General features: G+C 43.1%; 2 protein-coding genes and 1 long non-coding RNA gene across 3 annotated transcripts; 1 reads left to right on the plus strand and 2 right to left on the minus strand.

Moving 5' to 3' along the window:
* Positions 1-218: 218 nt before the first annotated feature.
* On the minus strand, positions 219-14247 carry mrc1a (mannose receptor, C type 1a). Its single transcript, XM_054765859.1, has 32 exons — positions 14108-14247; positions 13941-14013; positions 9094-9279; positions 8624-9025; positions 8242-8415; positions 7902-8057; positions 7718-7831; positions 6760-6900; positions 6500-6679; positions 6280-6437; positions 6100-6216; positions 5894-6013; positions 5441-5585; positions 5022-5221; positions 4829-4944; positions 4671-4752; positions 4450-4594; positions 4331-4369; positions 3970-4133; positions 3825-3889; positions 3656-3756; positions 3449-3588; positions 3273-3378; positions 3036-3208; positions 2845-2953; positions 2392-2624; positions 1984-2149; positions 1754-1906; positions 1565-1681; positions 1327-1485; positions 1226-1258; positions 219-1140 (listed from the first exon to the last, which is right to left on the minus strand). The coding sequence occupies exons 1-32, from the start codon at positions 14108-14110 to the stop codon at positions 908-910; spliced, it is 4503 nt and encodes a 1500-aa protein (XP_054621834.1). The 5' UTR covers positions 14111-14247; the 3' UTR covers positions 219-907.
* A 324-nt stretch (positions 14248-14571) lies between these two features.
* On the plus strand, positions 14572-17503 carry LOC129174407 (uncharacterized). Its single transcript, XR_008567446.1, has 3 exons — positions 14572-14713; positions 14977-15204; positions 17179-17503. It is a non-coding gene; the product is annotated as an uncharacterized LOC129174407 (long non-coding RNA).
* Positions 15442-26603, minus strand: hacd1 (3-hydroxyacyl-CoA dehydratase 1). Its single transcript, XM_054766391.1, has 7 exons — positions 26432-26603; positions 18210-18327; positions 18121-18139; positions 17966-18054; positions 17766-17887; positions 17324-17502; positions 15442-15808 (listed from the first exon to the last, which is right to left on the minus strand). Exons 1-7 carry the CDS (start codon positions 26548-26550, stop codon positions 15726-15728), a joined length of 729 nt encoding a protein of 242 aa, XP_054622366.1. The 5' UTR covers positions 26551-26603; the 3' UTR covers positions 15442-15725.
* Positions 26604-26866: the final 263 nt, after the last annotated feature.

Below are 26866 nucleotides of genomic sequence, written 5' to 3' on the forward strand. Positions count from 1 at the left end.
AGATGCATGACGGAGAAATAGAAATAATCATTTCAACATAATTACTATATGGCTACCTTGTGGTAGATGTAAGTTGACAGGACCCATTTAAGGCTAAACACTCGAAGCACAGATTCCTTCATTTGATTTTTGTATCCCACTGGGAATACATTAAGTTCACAGTCATTTCTTGGTTACAGTTTATTATGGATCATATGTTTCTAACAATACGTAAGATGATTTTCATTTAAAAGACAGTTGACACTTTCATTTGACCTGTCCTTGTGACTGCGTCCGGTTGAACAACTTTTTCAGTACATACAGGATACAATATCATAATTGGAGAATGCGAACCTCACCAAGTGTGAAAGCAATGGCGCAATGTGAATACAACTATTTATCACTATAATCTATGAACTATACATGCCTTCAAACTACAATTCAGTGTAGTGACTTTGTAGTCGAACATTCTTTGTGTGTTTTGAGAGGAAAATTGAGGCATATGTCAATCTATATTTTTTTTATTGTATCTATTTACAATGGAAGCCAGTGGAGAAAAAAAAGCCGACTGGTAATTAAAGTTCTGGCCAATTAATAGAAATCATCTTCAAATATTGTCAATTGTTGATTTTCCAAAGTAAAAAAAATATATACGGTATATACACATTTGAACAATTACACCTTTTTTTGTAGTGTTTGCTCAGAAAAGATGAGTGAAGCTCCACTCCTTGCATGAATTATTACAATAAGATCCTCTACAATGGAGACAAATGAGCACAACTTAGCACTGATGGTGTCAAAGCACTACAAAGTTTGTTATCTGGTGACAAGTGAGCACAAATTAGCGCTGATGGTGTCAAAACACGACAAAGTTGGTTATCTGGTGAGAAATGAGCACAAAGTAACGCTAATGGTGTCTGCCTGTTGTTTACGCTTGTTCATTATGTTCTATGTTGGCCACCAGGCCCTTGGTGTCCACTGGAGCTCGAATTGGGTTGTTGAAGTACAACTTGTTGTCGAAGGTGGACTCCCCCAGCACAGAGGTTGGCATCTTTTTTCTGAAGAGCAGGAAGGCACCGAGTCCTGCTAGCGCAATCACGACCAGCACTACAGCCACAGTGATGCCAGCAGACCCGTGGGAAGCCTCTTCCACGATATGGGCTGAAGCCAAGACGAATCACAACTCTGAAGCACCATATAGGACCAAAGAGCCAAAGTAAATATACTGTAGATTATCAATACTCACCAACAGATGGAGGCTTTTCTGTCGGTGTGACAACTGAAAGAAATACAAGGCTCAGTGTTACTGTGTGGTGCTACTCTCGCAGCTGACTGAGTATACAGTACCTTTGGGTGTTTTGCAGATGTACGCTCTATATCTGTTGCAGCTGATTGTACTCCATTTCCCGCTTTGAGAATGGATGTCCACACATGACTCTGACTGCGGCATTCCCTTATCCCAGTTGATGAAGTCAACCACGCTATTGTCGATCCACATCCACTGACCTGCCACGATGCGCTTTATTCAGCGAGCAGCCAAAACTGCAAATGCAGACCGCTATGTACTTTCTCATTGTTTACTCACTTTCATGGCTCTTATACAGGCCAATCCAGAAGTTTTTGGCACCGTCCTGCAGGAGTTCCAGGTTTTGTTGGATGAAAAGACTTTCTTGCGGGTCCTCAATGCTTGCCAGAGATGCCCCTGACAAACCAAAGGCAAATAAACGCATGTTCTACATGTACTGTTTGCCCGCTAGGCATTTTCATAACATACCCATTTTCAGACATTCCACCGAGGCGTGGGCCCAGTTGCCCGCTGCCGAAATGAAGAAGGAATAACAATGACCTCTAAAAGGTATCCAGGTTTTCCTATTCTTGGCATCTGGACAGTTGCCGGGAAGCTGAGGAGGTTCTGTTGGTGCCAAGTCTGCAAGAGGAGGAGGGTTTTGGGGGTCATTTGGCTTGTCCCGCTATGAAGTGCCTGAGGAGAGGGCTATTCCTGACCGAGGGAACTCTTGCAAAGGGAATAGTAGGTGTTGCTGCACGGCGCTGTTTTCCAGGATTTGTCTACGTCCATGTACACACAGCCGTAGTTGCTTTTAGGCTCGTCTTTGCCCCATTTGGTGAAAGAGAGAAGCCAGTTGTCCACCCACTTGAAGCGCCCTCCTGTCTGTCAAGGAAAAACAGACCTTTCTACAAGCTCCATACAACATTAAGCATGAGAGAGGACAACTATGTCTACCGTTTATATGTTCACACTTCATTTCTAAAGCTGCTCTGCACTTGCCACGCTTATCGTAGTGACAGGCTTACCTTTGTAAACTGGGATAGATTTTGACATAAAAACTGCAAAAATCTGGGGACAAATAGCTGTCACCATCTCATGGACATATAGAAGAAGTCAAACATTACCACATTGCTGTTGAGGCCGATCCACACAGGCTCGTGGTGCTTTGCTATCTGCAAGGTGATGTACGCTTGGACCACCGGACTGAGGATGCTGGCCAGGTCGGCGTCGTCCGCTTGGCACTGCCTTCTTGCCTCGTCCCAATGCATCTTTTGAGCCACCAGTTTGTAGGAGTCGTTGCCGAGCTTGTAGAAGGCCTTTGGCGACACCTTGGTGGTTGCCACGGCAATCTGAGAATCTTTATTGACGAGTGATGTTAGTGTTTATTCACGTCATGAGTGATCACTCTTGACCTCTGCCAAAGACTGGACTTGAAAAATAAAAGTATGCCTGCTAATTTACTAAATACATCCAGTATACAGTAGATTTAATATCAATATGCTAGTTGAAAATACTAGTTTATGTGATCTTTTTGGCTATTTAATTGCAGAGATTGACTTACTCATGAGGCCACTTACCAATGTTTCTTTTACAGATAAAGCCACGTTTGGTATTGCAGTCTTCCACCTTCCAGAGTCCTATTAGTTTTGAAATGCTGCCCACCATAATCACACAGTCAAAGACCTCCTGGCAGAAAGAGATACTGTATGTTAAAGACCCTTGCCCACCGATGCTAACAGTGTCCACCGCGTCAGAAGGAGTAAAGGACCTCGTCCATGAAGGAGAAGCGGCCTTCAGGTGTTGATGTCGGGTGCCCTTTGGCCCAGTTGGTGTACGAAATGCCTTTGCCATCTGTCCACACAAAGCGCATCTCCCAATTGACGTCGTTCATGCCGATCCACAGGTCCTCGCTGTACGTCAGCATCTGTGTTGTCAAAAAAGCTGGAAAGGACACTCTTCTTGAAATAAATGCTTTGTTTGAGTCCAAAGCCTCATTGCTGCGCACCTTGCTCAAGCTCATTGACGATAGAAACCAGATTTCCTCCTTGGTTTTTGCAGTACGTCCTGGCGTCCTGCCAAGTCTTCTTGTCAGAGTCCACAATTTTGTAGCACTGGGTCAACAAGCAAGAACATTCACATTTGAGGGTTTTGATGTTGGATATGCAAATGCCTCGTTGTTACCTTGCCTTGGAAGGCTCGCCATTCCGGTGCACATCCACCTTGAGGAACACTGGTGGGGAGCATTGTTGTGTTGACAAAACTACTGCTTCTTTTGCAGATCGACGGTAGCTCAAGCCCACAGTTGATGTCATTCCAGTAGCCTGGAATAGTTTGGGGCATGAAGACATGCCCAGAAGGTATCGTTCATGTGGAGTGCACCAGGCTTACCCATGCTTTTGTATATGGTCACACAGTTTTCATCATTGTTGGCAAAGTTGGGCTCATTGTGTTCCCAAGCGGTGTACGTCACCGGGGTTTCATCCAGCCAGCTACAAATAGAGAATGCAAAGTTTCATAGTCCAAAAAAAGGCTGCTTCTATAGTGCATTTGGAATCACCTGAAGGACTTATCTAAATTGACAGTCATGCCTATGTAGTACTGGCCCTCTGAACCCTTTGAGATCTGGAGATGAGAACCAAAGAAGACACATCAGGATGGGCATGTATGAAGTCAGCCAAGTGTGATGTTTAACAGTGTCTCGCCTGCTTCCAAATGAACTTCCTCTCACTGTCAGCCGTGATGACAGCCAGTTCGCCAAAGTTTTTTTGGCAGAATGCTCTGGCAGCTTCCATAGGCTGAAGGTCATAGTTGATGTAATACTGCGAGTCATTGTAGATAAGCCATCCATCCTCTGTGGTGTTGTACTCTGTCCAGTTAACAGCAATCATTCAGTGTCCAACATACTGAAAGCTTAAATTTTGCATGGATGGTAATTACGCATCATCTGTTCTCAACGGAACAACAGCTAACTTTTCTAATTTCTCAAATGAAATACATTTACAAATACATCCTTCAGGTTGGGAAACATAGACTTGTGAGTAAATGGTAAAAGTTGGAACGTACTTGGTATGATTATGACGGGGTCGGCTTTGGGAGTCACACCTATAAATACAACAACAGGTGAAACCATATGTGAATTATCACGTACACAGAGTACCGTACAGTCCCGGTGTGTGTGTTACCTTTGCGTATCTGACAGATCCAGTCATTGTACACCTCGCAGTGGCGATCGTTCCAGTGGCGCCCGTAGTAGAACTGCACTTCTGTACAGTGTTCGTTGTCATTGTAGTTGTTTGGCTCCCCATAGCCCCAATTCTCAAAACCGTACTGGATGAGAGTTGGTTTAAATATGTGAAATTTCAGCAAAACATTGCCAAGACTGTTGAAGAGCGAAACTACGTACAGGTGATCCATCAGTCCAGACAAAACCTTCATTGGTACCAAGGGAGCTGAGGCCGACCCAGGCTGCATCTGAAGAACGAAACCTTGATGACAGTACAAACATGGTTTGCAGTTTGCACAACTTCAGGTTAGACAGATTTAGCTTTGCTGATGACCTACTGTGCATTGCTCAGGTCCTCTGAGCTGTGGATGCTCATCAGGTCGCCGTCGATGGCCCTGCAGAAGTCGCGAGCCTCATGCCAAGTCTTCTTCAGCTCTGTCTTCTTTTTGTAAAGCTGCACAAGGAGTCACATTGACATGGGCTCGGATGCGGATACCAATATATAATGATGCACTTTGCGGCCGATCTTACTTTGAAGCAGGCGTTCCTGTTGGCCACGGGTGTCCACCCGGATGCGCAGTTTAGGGCCGGAGTAGTGGGCGGAACTGTGGTCACCTGCACGCCCTCTGCTGGCTTCTTGCAGATGTACTTCTCCTTGTTGTTGCAGCCGACCACCTCCCACAAGCCAGCAAATATTCTCGTTGTCATGGCAACGCAGCCTACTTTTCTGTCTTTTTTTAAACACACACAGAACAATTTCATGCCTCGATGAGAATAATAACGAAAATTTTGAGTCAAGATTGGGAATGAATGCTCATTTGCTCATTTTTATGTGTCGTACGTGAGGAACATAAACGTAATAAACAGCAATGACATATATTGATTACGGATTAATCCAAATATGGTTTTGTGAATGATTCCAACATGTCATACTGCTACACATGCTTTACCTGGCATGTCCACATTAAAATGAGTAAAGCTAATTTTTCTCCTGGTGGTCCATGTGAATATGTGCGTGTTTTCTCTTTTGAAGAATCCCATCCAGAAGTACTTCTCTGGCCTCAAGCCCACCAAACTGGTCAAGAAGGCGTTCTCGTACCTGCATGGAGGAAGACAGCACAAACTATGCCGGGTGTGTTCCTTCAAACAGTGGCTTGTGCCTTAATTAGTCCTGCACTTTAACAAATAGACACAGTAAAAAAGGAGATTCACTATAATTATGTCATTTAACAAAGATTTTTTAAAAGGCCACTTTTGTTTTCCTCACGTTCCGCATGTCTTTCTATTTTTGAGGCAAAACAAGTCACAAGAACAAATCACTTCATCCGCATCTTACAGCCAGGAGGTGCCAACCTTGTACTCTCTGCTTTTGAGTAAACAAAAGACCACTGTTTGAAGAGAAGGTACCTGTCTGCCACATCGACAAGGTTGCCTCCTTGCTGTGAGCACGCCTGCTTGGCTTCATCAAATGTTTTCTTCTCAGCTCCAATGGTGTAGCAGTGGGACCCGTACCTGACGGCCCCCTGTGGAAGGGTGCAAGCAACAAGAGCGCATTCAGAGGGAGGCTTTGTGGATGTTGCTGAAATGACAAGGACATGGCATCACTCACCAGCTGGCATCCCGGGTTGGTTTCCTCGTGAGTGCCTTCGGCCAGTTTAGAGGAGGCCTTCATCTTGCAAATGTATCCATGTGCCTTCTCACACATGTGGTCAGCCCACCTCCCGTCCTGCGCAACCAGTGATCATGTGACTGTCAAGATCTCTTTTTTCGTTTGTAGTCGTGGACTCACCTTTCCTCTGATGAGGACGCAGTCCTCTTGGTGGTTGGTGGCGTGAGAGGGCTCTTCCGTCATCCACTGGGTGAAGGTGACTTCAGAGCGGTCGGACCATTCGAACAACATCTGGTTTGTTTGGTCATTCAAACCAATCCAGAGCACATCTGTCGCCACTGAAGTTCGAACATGGAAAAGAATTGTAGTACCTTTCTTCCACAATGAACGTTTTCCTTACCATATCCAGACTGAGCTACAATAAAGCTCTGCTCTTCGATGTTGTGAATGCTGGCCAAGTCTCCTCCTTCTTTGCGGCAGGCAGTCAAGGCATCCTTCCACATTTTTTTACCCCTCTCCAGGAAGTAACAGTTCCCACCATAAGGAACCCAGTGATTGGGGCAGAAGCTGTGCTGTTTGACTGGACCAGAAAATGCTACTTTTTACGTCTCATTCGATAGCGAGATTCAGTCAAGAAAATGAACAATGGCGTCATCTTACTTGGCGGCGGAGGAAGACTTGTAGCGTTCCCTTTGCGACAAATGTAGCCCAGCTTCTTGGTGCAGGGGCTGGTCTCCCATTTGGAAGCTTTGGCAGCATTTAAGGTGGCGCAGTTCATTCCGGGTTCGGATGAGGGATTCCCTGTTAGAAATGTTTAGGAATTGATTTGTTTGCTACACATACATACAGTGGGGTAAATAAGTACACCCTGCTGATGTTGTAAGTTTACCACCTTACAAAGATATGAACAGTCTATCATTTTTAAAGGAGCTTAGTTTCAACAAAGATAAAATGCAAAACATCAAAACTAACATGAAATCATGTTTATATATTCATTTATATGTGATTGAGACAATATTTGATCCCAATAAAAAGATGTTCCTTGTATTTTTTCACCAGGGTTGCACACATCTCAGGAGGTATTTTGGCCAGAGAATCATCCACAACGAGTGTTTCAACCTTCATTTTTGCTGTTGGCCTCATATTCATCATTTCTCCAAACATGTCCAGTCTACTTGATGCCAAAGCACTCCTTTTTGGTGCCACGTGACCACATCGCATTCAGGTGTTGATTGTCAAACTTCAGACAGGTCTGTGCATGTGTTTTCTTGAGTGGGGGGGCCTTGCGGGCACTGCAGGATCTTAATCCATTCCAGCGAAGTTTCTTACGAATGTTTTGTTCGCTGACTGTGTGCCCAACTCCCTTGACATCATTAACCAGCTCCTCCCTTGTCATTCTGGGCTGCTCCCTCACCTTTCTCACAATCATGAATTTATACTTTTATCTATATGTTGTTTTTAACATTCTGTCTCTCTCTGTTAAAATAAAGCACCGTTGTAGGATCTTAGTAGATTTGCTTGGCTTTACCTCGTTTTAGCTGCTAAAAATCTTGGATGGTGAGGTGTGCACTCTCTGATTATGGTTGTGATTTTTCTCATATGGAATGACGTGACTGACCTGGGCCCCAGTTTAAATATCGGAAGGGATTTCCGTTGCTCCACTGCCACCCCCCTTCATAGTCCAAACTGTTGAGTCCAATCCACAAGGCTGTGCCCAAATTGCTGGTTAGTCCTGTATCAAGCCAAGCGTGTCAGTGCAGATCATAGACAGCCAGGAGCTTCTCAGCGACAAATCTTCCTACCTGAAATGTACGACTGCTCGTGGAGCTCCACGATGCTGAGGAGGTCGGCTCCTTGCTGCTGGCAGCTCTTCCTGGCCTGATGCCACGTCAACACCGACTGAGCGTTCCTCTGGTACTCGACCCCTGTGACCGGGTCCGTATCCCAGCCTGAGGTCGCTGCATTAAAAATACACACGTAAATAGAGACCAGAATGGATCCATAACTCGTTTAAGTCACATTTTCAGCTCAGTATTTAAACATTTGCTTTGGCTTTTCCTGGTGAAAAACCACATTTGTCAGCGCTGACCTCCAAGTGCGGCAAAGACATAAAAACGGGATAGTCCATGCACGTGCAGCTACCTTTGGTGGGACAGAAGCCCCACTTCTTCTCGGTGTCATAGTTGGCCTTTGTGGCGCACCACAGCTGTCCATCCGAGCGTCCCACCTTGGTGCACTCAGAGTACCACTTCTCCCCAAATTTAAATGGAAACAGACACGGAGCTCCGAAGGAATTACCCCCTATTGTGAAAACCTCTGAGGAGACACAAAGATCAAGAAGATGCAATAATAGCGAATGATGACTGGACACTTCATTAGGTACACAAACAACAATCCTCCTCACAGATGTTTTGCAGGTGTGCCTAATATTATGACCAGTTTCCTGACTCAAGAGAAGGTCAGGAGTTTGCTTTATGATGCAACCTCAAGCAAGACCTGCTCCACAAACACCACAACAGCCTACCTTGATAGCCTTTGGAACAAAGGTCTTTATTGGTGCCGTATATCCTCCAGCGACTCCAGGTACCTGAGCCCTTGTAAATCATGATGTTCCTCTCGTTCCGGTTGCCCCAGTTGAAGTGCAGGTCCTGGTCCCTGAGACCGAAGAGCGTCTCGTTCTTGCACTGCCAATGCTGGAGCTCGCTGCTCTCGTCACACTCAAAGAGCAGCACCTTCACCCAGTCTTTGATCTCGGTGGCCCCCAAGCACAGGTTGAGGGACAGGCTGAGCAGGCGCGCCTCGGAGGCCCAACGGAACTGCTGGTCTTTGGCGTGGGGCTCGCAGGGGGCCAGCGTGACGGACGAGGCGTGCAACACTTTCACGCACTTGTTGTGGTCCTGGTTGAAGATCAGGAAGGAGCCGCTGTCTGAAGCACAGCGGTCATGTGTCAAAGTTGTGAAACTAGCGGTGTTGATGAATCCCGGCCATACATACCCATCTCAGCAGTGATGCTGACAGCCCACAGAAGGCACAGCAGCGCTGCTGCACGCATGACAGGTGACCACATGCTTCTCACTATGAGTCCACTCATGAATGAGAGACATCCTTGCGCAGCCAGGACTTCTCCTGCCTCCATCATCCTGTCACATGGCCTGTCAGCGACACTTTGATTTGGAATTCCTGGCAGAGGAAAGGAGGACAGGAAGCAACCTCACACCACGACTACATGACCATGTCAACGTGTGACGGGGAAACTGCGTGTGTGCTTCATGAAGACGATGAGGAAGCTTCTGCGGTTGACAAAAAGTGTTGATAAAATGCTGATGCTAGTATTTCTCCAAGGAGATGTGTGCCGTTTTCAGAAAAGAAAAGAAAGGACAAGAGGAAATCCTGCTTCCTATTGGCGCTAAAATGCAATAAACTACAGTAAATGGCTTGAACATACGCTCTAACTTGCTAGTCAGCACAAAATGAGTACAAAGCTCCTGAGCAGCATTGGATTTAGTAAGAAATTGTATTTAATAGAAATGTAACAATAGCACAACAGCATGAAACCTTCATAAGAACATCCTCTGTGTGTTGAACACCCTCAGCTTGGTCATGAAATTGAAATAGACAAAGGCCAGGCACACTAAGAGGTTCTTCATCAGGTAGAGGAGAGGCGTGACCAAGCCAAAGAAGGCTAGTAGCCCCGCACGCACAAAGAGGAAGGGCAGGTCCTGCAGGGCCACACCTAGAGAGGAGAGCAGGGGGTTGTGGGGCACCAGCACCACGCGCAGGCACGAAAGGTAGCACAAAATGTAAATAGGACACACCCAGCCCGAGTAGTAAACCAGAGGGTGAGCGGCTACCCTCGTCATCTCCACCGTGTCCATCCAGAAGAGAAAACTATCCACAAACACGTCAGCTCGAGCGTCACTAGCACACAAGAAGCGCAGAGGGCCCGTGTGGGCGGGTACCGATTCGCAGACAGTCAACGTTCTTCCGCCGTTCCCGGCCATCTGTGGGACTGTGCCGTTGGTTTCTGCTCTAAGACCCACACCGCCCTGACTTCTGTCTCCCAGCTGACCTGGTCCCACCACCACAGGAGGGGTGCTCCGAGGCACAGTCGGCCCGGGCACATTTGGTCCGGGCACCGCCGGCCCGGGCACCGCCGGCCCGGGCACCGCCGGTGTGACAGGTATGACCTGTTCCACGTGCGTGAGGACGGAGGAAGGAATGTCTGCGTCTCTCGCCAGGGGATGATCTACGTGAGAGATTTCGGCGTTGATGGAGAGGAAAAAGACACAAATATGAGTTATTATCTATTGCCAATTCTATACATATCTAATATTTTGCCATAGAAGCTGAGCAAAGCATGCACTGACGTGCTGCTCACAGGCCACCAGGGGGCATATTTTTGTGACGTCTGAGGATTGCTATGATATGCTGTGTTTCATTTTGACCTGTTGTGGTTAAATGAGGTCAAGAAAAGGATAGAAATTGTGTCAATCAAACAAGGCACAATAGCAATAAATTGTGAGACTCCGCATGCATCACCTTCAATGACCCGTGCCATTGTGTCGATTCAGCATGTTGTTTGGACAAAATAAAGCCTCCTCACTTCCTCAGTGCCACAAATAGTTGAGAACATATATAAATTTATCCGCCACTGTATGTATTTGTGTTCTGGATGTATGTGTGGCATGTACAGCATGTAGTGTGTATTGGAGCCGAGCTCACCCCGTCCTGTCAGTCTGCAGTGGCGTATTCTTTCCACAACGTCGATACAGATGAGAGAGAAGAGGATTAGAGACACTGGGAGCTCCGTGAATGTGTCGTGTTTGAGATTGTTATTGATCTGAACCTGCAGGCACAACATCGCACTTTCAAATCTTAAGCAGTGCAGTTCTACAAGCACACTAATGCACAAATTGGTACATGAAAAGTCAGCATTATTAGCTTGTATTGAGGCTGTGCAGCTGTACCTAATGTTGTGTCCACTGTGAACGCATGACTTTTAGGCCCATGTGACTTGCAGCTATGCCGATTTTTGCCTTAGTAAGGATTTGACAACACAGCACAGCAAGTTATGTTAAAAGAGATAAGCGAGGACCAAAAGGTCTGTTTGTGCTTGCAAACATCCAGCGAGGAAGTGAAATGTGCCTCATGGACACACCATGTGACAAGGGCAGCTCGCACAGGAAGACCCACACAGCTGCTTATCAATGCTCCCATCCAGAAGACTGGAAAGGACTTCGCTAACGCAGCAGGAATTCGACAGCCCACGACTCTTTTCACATTCCACCTCTCATACTAATGAGACATCATAAATCTATCATTCATCACAAATATCATATGATTCATCAGAAGAACATGAGACTTTAGTCTTCTTATTGTTTCACCCAATGAGAGACTTCCTATGCAATCACTGACACTTTCTCCACTTACTTACATACACTTCCTATGGAATCACTGACACATTCTCCAGTCTTACTTACATAGATCCCGATGCAGTCAGTGACACTTTCTGCAGTTTTATAGACACTTCCTATGCAATCACTGATGCTTTCTGCACTCTTACTTACATACTGTAAATGTCCTATGCAATCACTGACACTTTCTCCGGTCTTACTTACATAGACTACCGATGCAATCACTGATGCTTTCTGCACTCTTACTTACATAGACGTCTTATGCAATCACCGACACTTTCTCCGGTCTTACTTACAGAGACTGCCGATGCAATCACTGATGCTTTCTGCACTCTTACTTACATAGACGTCCTATGCAATCACTGACACTTTCTCCGGTCTTACTTACAGAGACTACCGATGGAATCACTGACACTTTCTCCGGTCTTACTTACATGGACGACCGATGCAATCACTGATGCTTTCTGCACTCTTACTTACATAGACTTCCGATGCAATCACTGATGCTTTCTGCACTCTTACTTACATAAACGTCCTATGCAATCACTGACACTTTCTCCGGTCTTACTTACATAGACTACCGATGCCATCACTGATGCTTTCTGCACTCTTACTTACATAAACGTCCTATGCAATCACTGACACTTTCTGCACTCCTACTTACATAGACTTCCAATACATTCACTGACACTTTCTGCACTCTTACTTACATAGGCGTCCAATACATTCCCTAACATTTTCTGCACTTTTATATATACTTCCTATTAGGAGTGCAACGATTCCTCAAATAATTCGAGTGCCTCAATTACAAAAACTAATCTTTCTGAGGAATCGCTTACGTCACCAATGCGCTTACGTCAAGGATAAAGAAGGAAGCAAATGTTTGAAAATGCATCAAGATAGAAGAGGCGAGAGAAAGGCAACGAAAGAGAAGGAACAAAAATGTAAAAAACTGACAGAAATTGTAGCTAAACAGCAAGTTGAACACCGTGACGTGTATCCGTTGTAACGCGGCACTTACATACCACAACATTTATAAATGCACATACATCAACATAATCTAATATGTAATTTAGTCTTAGTAAAGGAATTATTATTTCTCTCCTTTTTCAGTAAATAGTTATGCTCTGGGATAGATAAATTAATTTACAAAAGCACCATCATGTAGTCCATCAGACACAAGAAAATACAGTTTGTTCCGATGCACAATGTGAATTTAAGAAATAGAAAATGTAACCAATTGGTCATTCATTATTTAGTGAAATGTTTTATTTTCTCTTGTGTATTTATAATTGCTCTTTAACCAAGCAAAAATATGTTTTTTCCGATTCCTCAAAAACATTTTCAGTAGAATACTCGATTACTAAAATATTGGATAGCTGGAGCCCTACTTCCTATGCAATCACTGATGCTTTCTGCACTCTCACACTACACTTCCTATGCATTCACTGACATTTTCTGCACCTAAGGACAAGACTGTCTTATAGGACTTACATATTAAATGTTGATATGTAGACTTATTACAGTATATATATCATTGAAACATTGAAAGTACACTTCTGACAGTATTTATCTTTCAAACATTGAAGTTGATTGATCCTATTTCCTACTTATAGACTTAGACTTAGACTATACGACTTACAGAATGCTGATAAGTAGACTTGTTACAGCAGTGGTGCCGAAAATCTGTCTCGGGGGTTATTTGCGGCTCGCAGCTCATTTTTTGAGGGCCCACGGCACATAAAAAAAAAAGATCGAAACTACTTAGATCAGAACAATATAAAGAATGATTAGATTTAGAGCATGTAAGCAAGTGTAGTTTAAGGAATGTAAGGATTTGCATGTGCACTGTATATATACTTTAGACCGTGTAAGTATATGCATGTGTACTTTAGACCACGTTTTTGTACATGTACTTTAGGTTATGTACTATGTAGGTAATTGTACCTGTACTTCAGACAATCTAAGTATATGTGAGCGTACTTTAGAGCATGCAGGTAGTGTATGTGTACTTAATAGCATGTATTTGTAAGTGTACGGTACTTTAGAGCATGTAAGTATCTATACCTGTACTTTTTAATTTTTATTCATGTACCCCCATGACAATTTGCGTACCCCTGGTACTTTTGGACCGTGTAAGTACATGTGCATGTACTGTACAGTATGTAAGTACACATTAGAGTATATAAGTATCTGCAAGTGTACTTTAAACATGTAAGTAAATGTAAGTGTAGTTAGACCATGTCAGTATACTTAAGTGTACTTTAGACCACAGAAGTACATGTGCGTGTACTTCAGACCATGTAAGAAAACGTAAGTGCACTTTTCAGCATGTAAGTGTACTTCAGACATGTAGGTACAGGTATATGTAAATGTTCTTTAAGCATGAGTACATGTAAGCGTACTTTAGACAAGGACAGTGAGTACCTGTGAGCTGGCGATGAGAAAGGCGAAGCAGGGTAAGGTGGACATGATGACGTAGACAAGGGCCACAGGCCTCCTGAGGAACAAATAACAATCAAAACAGCGAGGAAGGACAAAGCCCCACCCCCAAGGCCCCGCCCATGGCCCCTCCCTCCATGGCCCTCACTCACCATTTCTTCCTGCCAAGGAGCATCTTGTTGTTGACAAACAGCAAGTACTTGAGGGGTGCCCACACCAAGAGGGCGGCGGACATGACGTAGGCGATGGACGAGGTCACGATCAGCCAGTAGGCCACGTCGCCATCGCCAGGGGGCTGTGCTGAACTTTTGACCTTGGCAACAATGACGGCGAACCTCTGCATGACGATGAAGAGCGGCACGCACAGGCCCGCAAACTGCAGCACCTCGCACAGGGCGAACTTGATGGTCCTCCCCGAGCCCATGCTGAGCCCATGCTGAGGCTGGGCCAGGTAGAAACCACCCCTAGCATGTTCCACACAGCTGACCAACCGCTTACACTGCAGTCGCCATTGTGTCTGCTAACAAAGCTACGTGACGTCATCAAGCAACACATGACAAGCCTTATTTATTTGTACATTGCCATCTAGTGGAAAAACTGCAGCATTACAGCCAAGAAAAGCTTTTAACCCAGTTAAATTAAAGTATGAAGTACATCAAGTCCGTAAGTGACATATAGGAAGCATTTTGGAGTGGCTGTGCTGTGACAATCATGTGACCATTCCAGGATAGGGCTTTCCCAAAATGGCTGTGTGTCAGGTAAGATAACTCATTCCCAAAAGTTTATTTTTTGCAATAAAAGCTCATTTTAAATACGTTTAACATCTGTAATACGGTGTCAAATATTATAATTCAATTGTTCGTACTATATTTCTTAAACAAATTCATTGAAAACAAGCTAGGAAAACATCGCGATCAGGCTTTTCGCCACAGCCAGACGTGATACAGCAAAAATGCTAATAAGATGCTCAATAAATGTCACTGCTACAATTAGTTTCAATGAATATATGTTCTTTGTTCAGTTCAAAGTAGACAAGACGTGGACAATTCGTGCTGCCGTAACCCGCCCTGCTTCGCAGAGCCCGAACCGGGGCTCGAACATTGAACCTTCGCAATGGGAGACGAGAGCGCACCGACTGTGGACCGCGTGTTCAGCGTATCTTCCAACGTAGAGGGAGTGAGGTTTACCAACGTACACTTGCGCAGCCTCACAGGCTAGCATCCGTTACACTACGCAAAAAAGTGACAAGGTAAGAATACATTTAGCATGTATGTACTGTGTGTATATATATATACATATACAGTATATACAGGTATATGTACTGTATATACACAGTACATATATATGTAACGTAACACATCTTTTATATCAATTAGTAGTATTTTACAAAAAAACACCACTATGTGGCATATCCCCCATCATTTGACTTGAAATGGATCAGATTCTTACGGGTTAATGAGTCAAACCACGACAGAATATTGGATAATTTACTTTATTAATTTTGCACATAAGTTATGTTTTTGCTAAAAAGTAGGTGGCAGTGATTTACAATTGTCTAGAAGTACGGAGAACAGCTGACATGTTGGACATAAATGATGTGGATAGCACCTTTGATTGGACACAAACAAGACGTTTGAAAGCTTTGAACAAAGTCTTATTGGAGGTACGACCAGCTGGAAAGCATCCTTATTAGTCGATGTGTTTCCTCTCAGTGCGTGCAACATGCTAAGGCTAGTGGATTGTAAACACGTTGACTCTTCATCCAGACGTCTAGTCATCCTTCTCCACGATGACCTCCCCGTGGAGAACTCTCCTCCTCTGCCGCAACATGTGGAAGAAGAGCTGAGGAAACACTGGAAACACAAACATGATGACCATCCGCTGTTGCTAACTTTTCACTAAGAAAAGTAGCTTTTGGCTGTCCTAGAAGTCGCTACATGACGCCATCGTCTAATTTCCATATGATATTGTAAAATGCTGTAGAAAAAAAGCATAACCTCATAGGAAAGACAAAAAAGTGAGTAATTACGCTTAAAAATACAAATAAACTTGATTTTAGTTGTACGGTAGATCCCCGCTTATTGCAGCGGTTACTCTCCAGGACCACCGGTGAATGATGAAAAGCTGCGAGTAACGCTACATATTTTAAATGATAAAATGTGTAGGCACTCACCACTAATGAATGCTAATGTAAGATGATCGACGAACATATAGCATTGGAGTCACAGTTTAGAAGTTATACAGTCACCCTTTGCCACTTTGCGGTTCAAACATCGCTCTGTGGTTGACTATGGCCTTGTATTAGTCAAAAATATAGAAAGACGAGTCATATGTAGTATTCTACACTGGTCAGTAATGTTACATTGATGAGACATTACCTTACATTACCTCAACTTGCATGACATAGTCAGCCATGGATAAAGAGTGAAAAAAAGTTCTTCTCCCATTCTGTGTGGAAGTGGTACATTTTTTGCTCTCTACTTTGTCCTTCGCCACTCAGTTTCAAACCCTTCCTTAAGTATAAAATCATGATAATAACTGAAGGCTAACTAATTAGCTCAGTAGCTTGCTATCCTTAAAGCAGCGGCCGTCTCTTGTACGCTGTGCATCAGAGTTGCGCAATATGGTGTAAACAAAAATAGCAGTAGTGCTAATCAAGTGACAAATTACATAATGAGGATGGATGATAGACTGAAGTCTGTCTTTTTTGCAGTGCCATGCGATCGGCCCACATTATGTTCAAGATACTACAACAAGGAACTTTCCCAATGCTAACGTGTGAGTTATTATCGCTATTATCGCTTTTCATGTCTACTATATTAGGTAATTCGAGTGTAAAAGCGACTGTGGGGTGTTATTTCATGACTACGGGGCTCTAATAATGGTAAAATCCGTATTTAGAAGGTCAAACAGGTTTTCTGTGCTCAAACTACAGAAATATTCCATTTATTAATATCGAATCCTGGTTCACGGAAATGTAGTTATCGCGGTTGAGTCTGGAAGCAATTAACTGTGATACACGAGGGACGACTGTCGTCAGTATAAGTTTCACTTTAGCAACAATGCTGCGGTCACGGACTGCTGAACAAAGTGCGAAATTTCAACGCTCTGTGAAAAAACATGACTATATAAAACATTGTGAGCTTGTGTAACAGTGGTACATTTTCCCTGTATTATCACATATTTATACATTATTACCAGAATGTGAATGTGTTTTCTGCAGAAACAAGAGCCGATTTTTGGAGAAAAGAAAAAAAGAAGACCAAAAATCAGAGAATGTGCAGGTCAGTGAATGCTAAATCACGAATGTTTGGGGATCCACTGTAAAATGTTGTGTCTGGGTGTTATAAAGAGACGCTCGCGCTTACGTGGGATGTAAGACAGCATGATGATGATGAGGCAGTAGTAGTAGTCGAAGGACACGTTGTACTTGTTGGGAAGCCTCATGGAGTACATTCCCGACCTGCGTACGAAGGGCAACGCCGAGTAAATGGTGAGCAGCTCGCCCGCCACCCCCAGCGGGTACAAGACGATGAAGAGGTTGTATCTGGAAACACAAAAGAACTTTCTACAGTGTGGTCAACATGAGTCAGCATGCATGACTCAGCACTGCAGGGGTCTCTCATTTAGTCCCGGATGGGGGTGGGGTGGGGGCATTCCATGACCAAAACAGAAGCAGCTGAACATGAGACAAACTCCCCCCCCCCCCCCCCCCCCCCCCCCCCCCCCCCGCCTCCCGGAAAGCAGAATTCACAAGAGGTGCTGCACTACTTTGTGACGCAAGAAGACATTAAAGGACGCTGCCTCCACCTGGCCCATTTGATGAAATACGGCAGGTGGTTGAGCAGGTTAAAGGTGTAGTAGGAATATCTGGTAATCTCTGTCAGCGTCCACACCACCAGGAACAGCAACACACTTTCTTCATTCTGGATCTACAGGAAGGACACATTAAAAGACAGTAAGTCCTCTATGTTTGTGTGTGAGAGAGACAGAGAACGAGAAAGAAGAACCTGTCTGATGCTGTTGGTGATGAACCAAACCATGAAGATCCGTGAGCACACTTGCACCCCGGTGACGATCACAGAAGTCCTCACGATTCCTGCATTAGAGCTGACATTTGAACTTGGCAGGAGAGCAGGAGGGAAAGAAGAGAAACATCACGTACCGATGGCACAGTGTCCCACCTGGAAGACAAATGAACTTATTTGCTTTGCTTTTCAAGATGCTCACCTTGAAACAAAGGGCAAGCTTTACCTCCACTAAAGCAAACGTCTGGAAGAACTTGAGGGTCCTCGCAATGCTTCTGTACAGACCTTTGTGTGTGCCCTTCTGCATGTAGAAGCGCATCATGGCCATGGCCAGAACCAACCACCTGAAGACCAGAATACATCACACCTTTTACTAAAAACCATAGACATCATGTACTGCTACTATACATACATACTACTACCACTACTTGCTTACAATGTTATAACAACATGCATGTGCATCATGGCCATGACCAGAACCAACCACCTAAAGACCACACAACATCACATACACCTGCCAAAACATCACACCTTTCACTAAAAAACACATACATCTTGCACTGCTACAATTACTATACTACTACTATTACTCACGACTCACTTACTAAACCAACCACTCACACACTAAATGTCACACGCCTGAAGACCAGAGGACCCCTACATCACACCTTCGACTAAAAACCACACACACCTTGCACTGTTACAATTACTACTACTAGCAATACTACTATTCACTTACTAGGTTATAACAACATGCATGTAGAAGTGCATCATGGCCAGCCACCTGAAGAACACAACACACACACAGACCTGCCCACCTTAATTTGTAAAAATACCAAAAAAAAAAAAAGTGATACATATTTGAAGACAAAGCTTTGTGTTATTGTTATTTTTATCACCATTTCTGCTTTTTCTCATTACATTATGTCTTTTGCTGTTATTGTAGTCGTAAGTTATTACTTAGCTTTGTAGTGCCATTGAGAGATGTTTGAAATTACTCACTATGGACGCAGACAAACACTTCACAAGAATGTTACATCAATGACGTTGAAGTAGAGGGTGTGCTTACATCCTGAAAACCTGACTTTTAACTCCGCGAGTTTTAGAGGCCATCCACATGGAAACATTTTCAGGTCAAAACGTCAAAATATTTCATCGTTTCAGTCATCCATACTCATCCAGACAGGAATGCCGTTTTGAAAATGGCTTCCATCCATCCATCCATCCATCCATCCATCAATTTTCTTCAGCTTATCTGGTCGGGGACGCGGAGGAAGCAGTCTCGGTAGGGAGGTCAGTTCCCGGCCACCTCTTCCAACTCCACCGGGAGGACACCAAGGCGTTCCCAGGCCAGCTGTGAGACATACTGTAGTCCCCCCAGCGTCTCCTCAGTCTGCCCAGGGGCCATCTCCCAACTGGGCATGCCTGGAACACCTTACCAGGGAGGCGTCCGGGAGGCATCGGGACCGGATGTGAAGGAGCAGCGGCTCTCCTCTGAACCCCTCCCGGATGACTGAGCTCCTCACCCTATCTCTTCGGGTGAGTCCAGCCACCCTACGGAGGAAACTCATTTCAGCCGCTTGTATCCGCAATGTCATTCTTTCAGTCTCGACCCAAAGCTCATAACCATAGGTGAGGGTGGGAACATAGACTGACTGGTAAATTGAGAGCTTTGCCTTCCGGCTCAGCTTTCGCTTCACCACGACGGTCCGGTACAGCGATGCTGCGTGGAGCCGCCTTTCGACTTCACGCTCCCACCTTCACTCACTCGTGAACAAGACCCCAAGATACTTGAACCCTCCACCAAAACGGCTTCCAGAGTGGGAAAATCTGAAAACACTGGCTTGTCGTTGCCGTGTAAAAAGGGATTTAAAAAACGATGATGTCACCGACCCACCGCTGCTTCGTCGCCGTCACGTGAGCTTTGACGACAAACCAAAATAATATCAGAATATTTTGACGGACATAACTCACCGCAGTCGACATCCTCTTCATATTTTGTTGTCTTATGTTTTTGTTGCTCCATAATGACTCGCAGAAGTAATTCCACTTCTCGTAAGTCCAACTGAGCCCTGAAAAGCGGACGACGACGGACTTATGCGCATGTGTTCTTTCTTCTTCTATGGTTTGGTGTGTCACAAGGTTCTGCCCGCGTGTTTGCTCACAGCGCCATACGTAGGTGTGTCGTGTGTATTACATCATTTTCACTCAGTGATTTGTTCCCGTCTGAATGCCACTATTTACTAATCCGGCACAGTATGGACGCAACTTTTTTCAACCCGCAAAAAAAAAAAAAAAACAGGGCGCTAATCTCTTGTGTGTGTGTGTGTGTCTGTGTGTGTGTGTGTTTGTGTGTGTGTGTGTGTGTGTGTGGCACATTGAGGATGAGGTCCCTGGAAGGACAATCATCCCTCCCTCCTTTTGTCCACCTTCAAACCTGTCCTTTTCCCCTCAACCACCTTCCCTCCTTCCTTCATCTACTCAGCCCCACCTTGAGGACTTTTTCCGGTTCATGTCTATGGGCCGATATTATCGGACATCCCTTATAATAAAATAATAATACACTACTACTAGTACTACTCAGTTTCAATGTTATAAAACATGATACTAATGACAGTTCCATAATAAATACACGTATTAGTCCTTCTACGACGACTATTACTCGGTTCCAATGGTATAAAACTTATGGTACAATGAGGCTTCTATAACTACCAGTACACTTGTACTACTACTACTACTACTACCACTCAGTTCCAATGGTATAAAATATGATACAAATGAGTTCTATAATAAATACACGTGTTAGTACTGCTAGTACTACTGCTACTCAGTTCCAATGGTATAAAACCTATGGTACAATCAGGCTTCTATAATAACTACAGTACACTCTTAGTAAATCAAAACTCCTGCTCCTACTACTACTGCTACTACTAGTACTCCGTTCCAATGTTATAAAACATACGGCACAAAAGAGAAAAGAGTTCTATAATAAATACACTTATTAGTACTACTACTACTACTGAGTTTCAATGTTATAAAACATTTAACAAATGAGACTTCTATAATAAATTTACTAGTACTACTACTACTCAGTTACAATGCTAGAATTTACAATATAAAACAAATGAGAGTTCACATAAATACACTATTACTACTACTACTGACTTCCAATTTTTATAAAAACCTATGGTACAAATAAGACTTTCACAATAATTACAGTACTGTAGTACGACTACATCTACTAATACATATGTTATAAATAACAATTCTATACACCACTATACTACTACCACCACTACTACTGCGTTCCAATGTTATACAACATATGGTACAATTCAGGTACAATGCCATAAAACATATGGTACAAATGAGAGTTCTATAATAAATACACTAGTACTACTGCTAATATTATTAATCATTTACAATGTTCTAAAGCAGGGCTGTTCAACTACATAATGAAGAGGGCCACAGTAGTACCACAAAAATGTAACCTAAGGACCGGACATGCACAATCCCGTTATGTTGACATGAGTAAGCACAATTTAAATGCTTTTATTTGATATGACTTACATTAGTATACACCTTGGTGCGTTTGTTCCATAGGACAACGGCATGAACAGAGTGAGCCCTTTTGTCAGTCATACAGTCTCTTTGTCTTAGTGGGTGGAGGCAGAGAGTGTAGCGTCATGAGGAACAATGCAAGGTAATGCAAGGTGGTAGAAAGTAAATTAGTAGATTGCAATATATTGCCATGTTTTTTAAAATATTTTTTCATTGTACTTTTCTTAAAAATAATGTTAAAATTTCGCCTTGTCTCATTCTCGTAGACCCAAGCTGGTGTATCGTCTCATCTCGTGAACTGAGTGTCTCGTGACGCCCCTAATTTTAATCCATTTTCTACTGCAATGCGGGTGGCCAGAGCCAATGCCGGCTGTCCTTCCCTTATTTTCCAGGTCAGACACCAAAACTCGATTATTATTGGATAATGTGGTAGCCTACCTGGGACATTGAGAGGTCAAGAAGTAAACTTCCCTCCTTTAATCAAACAGTCAGCGAGCTAATTCAGCAGAGCAAACGCTTTTAACAAAGAAGATGGCGAAAAGGCCGAAAGATGAGGAGTACCGTGTAAAACCATTCAGCACCAGAATTTGCATTAATGCTAAAAAGTATTTTATTTATTATTGATTAGCTTCTCTGCGATTGGCTGGCGACTAGTCCAGGGTGTACCCCGCCTGTCGCCTGAAGTCAGCTGGGATAGGCTCCAGCATGCCCCCACGACCCTAATGAGGATGAAGCGGTATAGAAAATGGATGGATGGATGGATGATTAGCTTCTCTATAACAATGTTATTAAAAATAATTAATTCAGACAATTATAATATTATAAAATTGTTGGTCCTGCTAAAAAATGCACGCATTTTGTTGTATTCAGTTTAAAAAATATTATGTAAAAATATAATATGGCTCTCACAAAATACATTTTAAAATATGTGGCTTTCATGGCTCTCTTAGCCAAAAAGGTTCCCGACCCCTGCCTTAGGTGCCCTCATTTATCACAGTAATTGGTTCCAGACCCGACCATGATAAATGAATTTCCACGAAGTAAGATTCCTTTTTTATAAATTGAATATTTTCATAGTTACAGTTACAGTTAGTTACAGTAGTTACAATTCTGTAGAAAACCTGCTTACGCTCTTCTAAATAATGTTTTTAACATTATTAGAGTCATCTAGACATGAAATAACACTTTTAGTCAGTTTAGTCACCTTTACATTCATATGACCCAATATAGTTGATATAATCAAATAAAATAAGCCATTTAAGACAAGTTGACCTTGTACGGGAGTAGAATTGATGGCGGACAGGAAGTGACGTCAGGAGTTGAGTTGAGTTTTAGCCGTTGTGGGCTTTGGCCGCAACAGTAATCCCTGTTATTATTATGATTATTCTTCTTCTTATTATTGTTATGTTATGATTATTAGGGATGTCCGATAATATTGGTCCGATATTGGCATAAAAATGTAATATCGGTCAATATCGGTAAAGTTCAAGTCATGCTTTATCAGAATTAATCACAGACTGTATTCTACATATTTCAAAATTTTTTAACATTGCCACATAGACTGCATGATTTGGCCATTATAACATCGTTGTGAGAGCATAATTTGCAGACGTTGTGGAAAACACTGTATTCCCGCGCACACATTCAGTCATTCATATGTCTATGGGCTAGCGGGAAAGTAAAAAAACGCGGCAATAGCGAGAGGCAGACGCGGTAGTTTGCGAGATGTTGTTTAGAACCTTGTCGAGAAGCTAATTGCTGATCCTGTATCCATCCATATCAAAACAGATATGTGTTAATTCCACGACAGGAGATATATGATGTTACACATATCGGTACAATATCAGCTCGGCAAAAAAGCCAATATCGAACATCTGTAATTATTATTGTGCCTGTTTTGAGAACATTTAAACCTGCAATAAAAGCTGCATGTTGAAGTCTGATGCTTCAGTGGTGGTCTCACCGAGCAATTGCTGACACCTTGTGACCAATGTAGAATAATACATTCAATACAACATTGTATTTTAGTTCATTTAGTGGTTTTTATGCTTGAAAATGCTTAATTTAGGCAAAAAATACGAACAATTTGCTTAAATATGCATATTTTTGGACTACTAATAGGCCATAGTCATCCACAAAACAGCCATGATTTATTCATTAATGAATGTTTGAAAAACTGCAACAGAGTGAGAGAGCGATGTTCAAACTGCGACTGTGTTGTTCACCGACCAGGGGCGAGCGCTAACTAGCGTCCCATGAAGCGGTTAACTACTGTGACTGTCGACATCCACATAAAACTAACAGATTGTAACGACCTGGTGTTGTTACACTGATGTTGTGAATTCTGATGTTCCTGAATGCACCTCGCTTTGAATGTTACTTGTTGCGAGTTTGGAGAGGAAGAGACGTGTGTGCTGTTGGCGTTAAGGCTGGCAATAAAACTTGCCAACCTTCTACAAAGATAGATAGATAGAAAGATAAGATACTTTATTTAAGCCTAAAATTTAAACATCCAATAGCATATATTATACATAAAAATAACCATTTTGAAAAGGTATGTACAGTAATTAAATGGATAAATACACTACTACTCACTTCTAATGTTATAAAACATATCTTGACGCTTCTAGAATAAATATATTACTACCACTACTACTCAGTTACAATGTTGTAAAACATATCATAGAAATGACACTCATATAAATAATACACTAGGGGTGTCACAAGACCCCCAACTCACGACACAAGATGATACACGGGATTGGGTCCACGAGAATGAGACGAGATGAGATTTTAACGTTAATTTTAAGAAAAGGGCGGCGGTGGCTCTGGAGGTAGAGCAGGTCGTCCAGAAGCCGGACAGTCGGCAGTTTGATTCTCGTCCCTCCACCCAGTCACTGTTGTTATGTCCCTCCAGTGCTGCCCGCACTAGTGTATGAATGTGAATGAATGTTTGGCCGTAGGCGCGAATTGGCCATGTTTCTATCAGACTACCCCAAGGGCAGCTGTGGATACAGATGTAGATTACCACCAGTGTGGGACTAAGAAGTGAATGAATAATGGGTTCACTTTATTGTGAAGTGCTTTGGCTGCCTTGAAAAGCGGTATATAAAATCAAATCCATTATTATTAAAAGTACAACAACAAAATGACTGGACAGTGAACTGTTTTTATTTAACCGAGTCACAAAACAATGCAGGTGCATTTTGAAATGTTTATTGTCCCACAAATTGATGCTAAATGATATTATTGTCCATTTTTTTCGAACAATTAAAGCACTAATGTTATGATAATATATAATAATATCCATCCATCCATCCATTTTCTATGCCGCTTGTCCTTACAAGGGTCACAAGGGTATGCTGGAGCCTATCCCAGCTGACTTTGGAACAAGAGGCGGGGTACACCCTGGACTGGTCGCCAGCCAATCGCAGTATATAAGAACAGTAATGCATAATAATATATCATAATAATGCAATATTTCCTTTAATATGTCATCTTTCACTACATAAAGTTGTGGAATTGCTGTCTCGCAGGCGATTTTTACTCTCTGTCAAACATTTACAACATTTCTTTTTCAATGGAGGAAATTACGCTTTCTGTGAACGCACTCCATTTTGGGCTGCTCCATTTGTATTTACTTTGTTGATTAAACTTCTCAGTGAGTGTTGGATCTGCATCTTGATGTGTAGTTTTTTTCCCAGATGGGAAAACTGGGTCAGGTGGATATGTTTGACGTGGGCTAGTTCGTTGTCTTGCCATTTATGTCGCCAACACTTTCGAACAAATTTGGCATACTGGCTTGTTCGTGTTCATGTCAACTTTCTCATTTGGCTTTGCAATCGTCTTTTTTTCCTCCTAATTTCTACTCCATTTCATTGCATTGCTCCTCACGAGACTCCCTTGCTGCACTGTGTGTGTGCAAGCTAGCGGCCCCGCCTCCGCCCACAGAGACAAAGTGACGGTATGACTGTCAAGAGGCCTCACTCCATTGTTCTATGGAACGCCATTGTTCTATGCAGCCCTTAGATGCTGAACCAATGCACAGAGTGAACGCTTTTCCTGCCTGTTTGGAGGCAAGAGACGAGGAAAACAGATTTTTTGTTTATCGTGTGATTTATCTATTTATTATCACGACACAGTTTTTTTCTGAGAAATCTAGTCATGTTTTAATCTTGTGACACCCCTAACTACTACTACTACTACTCCTCGGGTACAATGTTCTAAAATAAATGGTAGAAATGAGACTTCTGTAATAACTTCACTACTACTACTGCTGCAAATACTACTACTACTACTACTACTATGCTTGTACAGTGTTACAATGAGATGTGCATTGCAGTATGTGAAAAAAGTGCTGTTATAATGCGAATGTAATAAATAATGTGAATTTAATGTAATATTTAATAAATAATATAAATATTTACTTTGGAATCAATAATGTGAATATGAATTTAATACATAAGAAATAATGTGAATATAATGTAATATGTAATACATAATGTGATCATTTAACAGTAATATGACGTTACCATTAAATATGTAAGAAATCATGTGAATGTAATGTTTAATGGTGTTAAATGTGTCCATTGAGCAGTGTTCTCCAGTGTGAGCTATACTTATCCCCTTAAGTTAAGTTAAGTGTGGGCAGACTTTGACACCCCCGCTCGGCCCTATTTGGACACAATCCTGACCCCACAACACCAAAACACTTTGCACACTCAAATGTGAACAAATGAACACTTTTACAATTACACTGCGGTGAAGAGCACACACTTACTCACTTTACACACTTGACGCGTCTCTAAAAGGGGACAGCGTAAATGTGAGGACCCCCACGCCCCCTTACCCTCTCACCCCAGGGGGCGTACAGACGGAGGTACGTACCCGGCCGTCATGGCGATGTTGTAGAAGGTGAGCCACGCTGTGGCAATGGCGCCTTTCGTTCGTTTCTTGTTGTTGTTTTCCTTCTCCTCCACTGCGCCGTCCTCCTCGATGGACGCCATGCTGCCGGGGGAGGGGGGTGCAGCCTGCCGGGAGGAAGGGAGTTGACAGCTGGGCCTGGAGGGAGGGGGTCAGTTCTACAGTTTGCTGCCCCCTGGCGGGCCACACTTTACATGACGGCAAATCATGACAACATCATAGCAGCACCCACGGGCCATGCAATTCGCCCCCTCGTGGCATAGCATCAGACCACGAGCTCACCAAGAAAATATAACTAATAAATAAATACGGAAAAAATAGACTATGTTATATCACAGCAGACATTGTTGATGTAGAAACAGCATGATTCAGTCCCAATAAACATAAACTTAACACAAA

This window comes from Dunckerocampus dactyliophorus, chromosome 21 (assembly GCF_027744805.1).
Source record: "Dunckerocampus dactyliophorus isolate RoL2022-P2 chromosome 21, RoL_Ddac_1.1, whole genome shotgun sequence".
Lineage (NCBI taxonomy): Eukaryota > Metazoa > Chordata > Actinopteri > Syngnathiformes > Syngnathidae > Dunckerocampus > Dunckerocampus dactyliophorus.

Bases quoted from the DNA above. Each gene is read 5' to 3' on its own strand.
- mrc1a (XM_054765859.1), bottom strand. The intron at 6,438-6,499 runs GTAAGGAAAACG...TTCGAACTTCAG, and splicing joins TGTAGCTCAGTCTGGATATG to TGGCGACAGATGTGCTCTGG. The intron at 3,209-3,272 runs GTGCGCAGCAAT...TGTCCTTTCCAG, and splicing joins CGTCAATGAGCTTGAGCAAG to CTTTTTTGACAACACAGATG.
- hacd1 (XM_054766391.1), bottom strand. From the start codon at position 26,550: ATGGCGTCCATCGAGGAGGACGGCGCAGTGGAGGAGAAGGAAAACAAC. The intron at 17,503-17,765 runs GTGGAGGCAGCG...TTGTGTTTCCAG, and splicing joins TATTTCATCAAATGGGCCAG to ATACAACCTCTTCATCGTCT. The intron at 15,809-17,323 runs GTAAGCGCGAGC...TTGTGTTTCCAG, and splicing joins CATGCTGTCTTACATCCCAC to TGTTTCCTCAGCTCTTCTTC.